The following is a 6,553-nucleotide window of genomic DNA, read 5'->3' as shown; positions in this document are numbered from 1 at the left end:
ATTAATTTTAATCTATTTTATTTAGGTGACTCAGTTTCTTTAAAAATCTGACTCATATGTTCAAGTGGGTATCTTCTAGGATTTTGCTGAGTGCCTGGGTGCTTAAATCCCCATTGCAATTTAGGCAGCTTGCTGCTTTTTTCAAATTCCATTAAAATATCAGTAGCACTCCAAACAAAAATACACTTGAAGAATCTGGTGCTTTGACTTTCTGCACTCAAGTAATAGAGCAACAAAATGTTTTCCTTTTTGTTCTCTTCCGATCTGTCCTAAATTTATACTTACATTTTTAATTGTTTACTGCAAGTGATGCAGTAAAGCACTGGTTTTCCTGTCCTTGAAGCTTTTCTGTTAATATGCAGGAAGAGCTGATAGTGGCAATTCTTTAACTCTTACAGCTGAGGTACATCCTTTTCAAGGATCAAGGTGCTGGGCAAGGGAGGGGATTGTCCCGCTCTGCTCTGCACTGGGGCAGCCTCACCTCAAGTCCTGTCTGCTGCTTTGGGTGCCACAATATGGAAGATATGAAACTATCACGGAGCATCCAAAGAAGGGCCACAAGGATGGTGAAGGGCCTTGAGGGGAAGCCATATGAGGAGTGGCTGAGGGCACTCGGTCTGTTCAGCCTGGAGGAGACTGAGGCTCACTGCAGTTACAACTTCTTTGGGAGGGGAAGAGGAGGGGCAGACACTGATCTCTGCTCTGTGGTGACCAGTGACAGGACTGGAGAGAATGGCCTGAACTTGTGTCAAGGGAGGTTCAGGTTGGATATCAGGAAAAGTTACTTCCCCCAGAGGCTGGCTGGGCACTGGAAGAGGCTCCCCAGGGAAGCTGACAGAGTTCAGGAAGTGTTTGGACAATGTTCTCAAGCATAGGGTGTGACTCTTGGGCCTGTCCTGTGCAGGGTCAGGAGCTGGGCCTCTTGTGAGCCTCTTCCAACTCAGCAGATTTTATGATTCTGTGATTTGCATTTTAATGAAGGCTTTAGGACAAAGGATGTATGATTCAATTCAGCCTTGATGAAAATAAATCCATCTACAGCTCACCAAAATTCTCATAGGACACCACAGCACTAGCTGTAGTAGCTATCTGCACAAACTGCACCCAAATTTAAAATTATTTTTTCTGTTTTAACAATTATTTCTGTTCATGTATGATGATACTCTCATGAAATTCAGCTGTGGGTAGAGTGTTCTGGGAAATGCAAATGCTTTCTCCAGTTGGCACCTTTTCACTTCTCTTCATTACCAAAAAAATAGAGCAATCTCAGCAAGGACATACTCTACAGCAACACACATTTTAAGTGACTCTGCAAGGATAAGAAGCTGTTCATGCTCAAAAGCTCTGTTCCCTACTCACAATGTTCCCTGTGCTAGCTGGTTAATTTGTACCTATCAAGCTTTCTCTTCAGTAGACAGGAAACTGTACACTTTGTTTTTATGTTGGTCACGGCTGGGATTTTGTGGACTAACATGAATGCTGGTCATTACCAGTTCCAATGAAGGAACACAGAGGGAGAGGATCTACACTTGCAATGATTATGGTACCCTTAAGAAAAATATTAATGAACAAAGTGTGAAGATTCACATTCATGAATGCTTTAAATATTAAAAAAAAAAATCCAAGAACACTTGCACATTAAAAGCTGTCACAGTGTGAACCTAAAGCACGCATAAAGTGTATGGTAGCATTGTCTGATTTTAAACACCTATTCTGAGCAAACATCTATTAAAAATCACAAATTTGTGTATAAAAACTAGGCTGTAAATTGTTGCACTGTAAATGCAATACTTTGAAAAAAATGCCACGTGGAAAACATTTCCAGATGTTTCAAGTTTGCATGTAATATTAAAGAAAAAAAGAGAGAAATAGCAAACTAGTTCTACAATGACATTTCCTGTGATGGAATGTCTTGCAGGCCATATGGGACTTGATATGGCACTTAAAAAAACCAAACCAAAACACTGGTTTGCTACAAGTTTTATGAAGCAATCCATTTATGGTTTCTGTATTTCAAATCTGCTCATGTACTTTGCTCATGAAGGCATTTGAGCTGGCAAGTATATTTCATAAGGAAAGAAGTAAAGGCACTCATGTTTCCAAATGTAAAACTCAACCTACTCCAGAAGTCTTTGCATTTCTGAGGTGAAACGAAGCCATCGTATTAGTTACCCAAATCTAGTTTCACCTCCTTTCCAGAGCTCAACTCTGTTTCTTGAGGACTACTTGACTTTTCAATGCAAAGAAATTTAAAGTAGTACTGAACAGTTCCCATCACTTGAAAAAACCAAAAGTATTGCATGAAAACTTCTCTCAGCAGAAGCCATTAAGTATGGCCACTACAATCACAAGAGGGGGGGAAAAGGATCATAAGAATTTAGAAAGCAAATCTAAGTTCACACATATGAGCATCTCAGTATTTCTGAGAAATCTTTGCAGTTAGCTATACAAGATAAATCTGATGTTCTACCCAATGCTCTCTAGCAGACAGACCAGTGCTGTCAGTTGGATAGTTTTCTAAATAGCCAACATGACACTTAAAAAAAATTACTGTTTTTTTCCTCAGAAGGTTTTCACATGCAGTCTGCATTCTGAAAGTGCAGAAAAGTGTACAATCATCGGGCTTTCCAATCTGGAACGGACAGATAAAGCAGAAAAAACAACATGCGAAGTCAAAGCAAGGATCAGGAAAAAAAAGAAGAACAGAGAAAACTAACTTTAGTAGAGAGAGTACTGGTCCATGGTTTTGTAAATTAAAAGTGTCAAAATATGACTGGTGGTGTTTTTGTTCCTAATTATTCTGCAATCATCAATGAAAAAAAAGTCCTGCATTAACTTCTACAATCCAACAGAACATTAAAAATAAACCTGTCCAGTTAGTTTTGAATGTATACCACAGAAATAAAGGTCACCCTCCTCAAAAGAAATATGAAAAGTCCAAACCAACAGACAAAAGTTGAAGCAGTTAACTTATGTTCTACTGGGTAAGCTTAAGCATCTCTTTAGGCACTTCACTGGTTCATTAAATGCAATACAAAATAAAGCTATAAATATCAACATTTTGTGCTCTCAAAAATTAGTCAAAAGCAACAGAAAACAGCACAAAAGTGTGACATTTTTGGCAGCTTATTTCTTCCCTTCCCCAATACTACTGGTTGTCCAAAAATGCTTTGTTTTGGGGATGCTTTGGCATCTCAGTATCAGGTTGTCTTAAGCCGTAAAAGCTAAAACAAAACTGCTAGGCCTTAGACAATAAAGAAATTTGGTTTTAAAATTTCTTTATGGCTATATAAGAAGGACACTTTAGCAGTGGCATGTCAGGGAAAAAAGCTTGCTTTCTTTTTAAATATTGCACTTTTCTTTTGTTCACTCACACTAATGCATAGAAACTTTTAAAACTTTGAATATTACAATTTCATGCTATGAAAAAGTTATGGGAAATAATTTCTATACATCCAATATGAAAGAAAAGATATACTAGCCTTCCTTTACTTTCCTTAGTTAAAACATTGATAAAGAAGAGAGTGCAAAAAACCCCACAACCCTATTTTTGGTCAGCCTGTGTATTAATTTTATAGGTGCCAACTAAACAAATTGCAACACGTGATGAGCATGGATATCGTCAGGACAACTGAGGGTGACTGTCAGTAAAACAAGACTATGCATGATTGAAACACAGTAAGTGTGGCTGAAATGGCAAATCGTGAGGCCTCTTCTCCTTGTGAAGGGGCACAACAAAGCGTGAATGAATTTTGCACTTCAGTAGCATGCTGTAGGATTTATCATGATTAATTTCACATTAAAGTGTGCTCAATGTTTGCATCCACATCTTGCATCACCTCCCATTGCTGTAGTAAGACAGTGACTGGCAGCAGTCTCCAGGACACACAGGAGAATCCAGTGGGCAATTTGATGCAGCACAGCCCGCGTGTCTCTGTCGCGAGTCACGACGTGGTGGGACGTTCTCAGGACAGGCAGAACTCATCTTCTGCTGGACTCCACTAATCTGAAAAATGATTGCTTGGAAAAAGAAGTCTCTAAGCACTTCACTCCAGTGCTTAAAGAACAAAGCGCTAGGATTGGATAAAACCAGTTTCAGGATCCTGACCGCTGTGCAGCAATCCAGCCGGAATCAATGCAGAGTAGCGCTCCTCAGTGTTACTTTTGTTATCATTAGTAATGTTAAGCATCAAGAAAATAAAACACGTCATTGCACATTACAGCCGCCAAGAAGCACGGCTAAACTTTGACACTAGAGAATTGAATAACCTGATGCTACATCACAAACAGCTTCTGGTGTGTAACTATTTCCAAAGGTCTTTACATACTCAGTAAAAGCCCCTGTACTCCTGGCCAGCGAGTGCTTCAGGTTAAGTGACGAGTTATGGCACGAAGGGCATACAGAAGTTCGGCTTGCATCCGAGCTTCCATCAGAAGTAGATTGACATGAACCTGTAAAACATTACATCAGCTATTCAGCTCATCTCTGAATGCAAAATAGTCTATTCATTCAGGCTGAAAGTTCTAACCTTTAGTAAAGTATCGCTGCAAGAAAACTTTGTCATTTCTCCCTGTACCCTGCTGCAGGACTACAGTTCCTCTAGAGACAGCTGTGTAGTGATGCCAATATGGACAACATCCCAGGACTGCAAGGAAGTAGCCTCAACTGCTGCTTTAAGCAATCTTCCATCTGAGAAGCCACCTTTAAACCTTTTTTTTTTGTATCCTAATGGCATTAGTTCTTTCTAAATTATATTTGGTTATCTTTACTACTACCTGTGACCATTATATTGGAGAAAAGAACAAGGAACAGTTTCCATGCTGGATAGGCTAGCAGCAACTCATGCACTGAACCCTTCTCAGGAAACATTAAATATGATATCTGAAGGCATGTTGACATTTTTATTGCTTAAAAGACACCGTAAAGTATGCATATATATATATTTATGTATTACTTGATCTCCAAACTTAAGTATAGGCATAGTTGACCACTTCTGCATTCTCAAGTTTATCTTTAAAACTTTATAAAAGTAAAGTATCTTTACGTTTCTTTTACAGTTGTCCATTCAATTTTATGGAGAAGTGACTCAAAATAATAATAATAAAAATTATTTCCAGCACACTAAGGAGTATTTTTATCAAATTGGTATCTAACATTCAAGGAATGATTCTCATTTGTTTTTCTCTGATTTAGAACAGTTCATGTGACAGATGCTGCCATTTTAGGTGTCCCCATGTTTTAATTTTCAAACAGCACAGGGGTCTCTGTGACGGCACTTTGGCTTTGGAGCACATACCTTCTCCGAGTGCTTGAACTGACGCCAGTAACTATCGTACATGCGTTTGGTAGTTCTCTCTGGGTAGCAGGTCACTGTCTTTATGTAAACCTTCAGGCTGCGTTCAAGTAGCTGATTAACTTCTCCATAATCGTAGTCATCATACCTACATAACACAAGCAATCATTCTGCTTGATGTAACTTTCTAAAAGCATTGTCTTTTGAAGCATTATGTTCTTAAGCCTGGACACTGGAATATTTATCATACATGACCAAAAACCACGTGTTAAGACAGGATCTGAAAGGCTTAGGAGGATCACAAAATTGTCAAGGATGGAAAAGACCTTTAAGATCATCAAATCCAACGGTTAACCCTAAACCACCACCATGTTCACCATTAAACCATGTGCCCTATCCACCATTTTATGAACACTTCCAGGGATGGTTGCCCACTTCTGTGGGCTGTTCCAATGCTTTACAAATCTTTCTGCGAAGAAATTTTGCCTAATATCCAAATGCAACCTCTCCTGGTGCTACTTGAAGCCATTTGTTCTCATCCTGTCACTTGTTATCTGGGAGGAGAGGCTGACCCCCACCTGGCTACAGTTTCCTCTCAGGTTGTTGCAGACAGTGATAAAGTGCTCCCTGAGCTTCTAGACTAACCCCCCCCCCCCCCACCCAGCTCCCTCAGCTGCTCCTCTTAGGACTTGGGCCTCAGATGCTTCCCCAGCATCACTGCCCTTCCCTGGACATGCTCCAGCCCCTCAGTGTCTTTCTTGCAGTGAGGGACCCAAAGCTAAACACAGGATCTCAGGTGTGGCCTCACCAGTGCTGAGGACAGGGGGACGGTCACTGCCCTGCTCCTGCTGGTCACACCAGTGCTGATCCAGACCAGAGTGCCACTGGCCTTCTTGGCCACCTGGGCACACCCTGGATCGTGTTCAGCTGCTATTGTCCAGCACCCCCAGGTCTTTTTCACTGAGCAGCTTCCCAGCCACTGCCCCCCAAGCCTGTAGTGCTGCCTGGAGTTGATGTGGCCCAAGTGCAGGACTCGGCACTTGGCATCACTGAACCTCAGCCCACTGATCCAGCCTATCCAGAGCCCTCTGTAGGGCCTTCCTAGCTCCTTCCAGCAAAGCAATACTCGTGCCCAACTTGGTGTTGTCTGTGAACTTGCTTTCCTGAATGAAGGATACAGGCTGGCTTCAAAGAAGACATTTCTGTAAAAATTTCCATCCTGATTCATTTTCTGCACTGGAAGGAGAAATTATACTGAT

The 6,553-nt window shown here is 40.8% G+C and overlaps 1 protein-coding gene across 3 annotated transcripts in view; it reads right to left on the bottom strand.

Moving 5' to 3' along the window:
• Nucleotides 1-344: 344 nt before the first annotated feature.
• Nucleotides 345-6,553, bottom strand: part of SESN3 (sestrin 3) — a 41,410-nt gene continuing 35,201 nt past the window's right edge. For all 3 annotated transcript variants that reach the window (XM_068181472.1, XM_068181473.1, XM_068181475.1), the window contains 2 exons: nt 5,298-5,442; nt 345-4,452 (listed from right to left, as the gene is read on the bottom strand). In XM_068181472.1, the coding sequence (XP_068037573.1) occupies nt 4,366-4,452; nt 5,298-5,442 (232 nt within the window). In that variant the 3' untranslated portion in view covers nt 345-4,365. The remainder of the gene's footprint in view (nt 4,453-5,297; nt 5,443-6,553) is intronic.

This window comes from Anomalospiza imberbis, chromosome 2 (assembly GCF_031753505.1).
Source record: "Anomalospiza imberbis isolate Cuckoo-Finch-1a 21T00152 chromosome 2, ASM3175350v1, whole genome shotgun sequence".
Taxonomy (NCBI): domain Eukaryota; kingdom Metazoa; phylum Chordata; class Aves; order Passeriformes; family Viduidae; genus Anomalospiza; species Anomalospiza imberbis.
The sequence above is the reverse complement of the archived record's forward strand: the minus strand, read 5'-3'. Positions and strand labels throughout refer to the sequence as shown.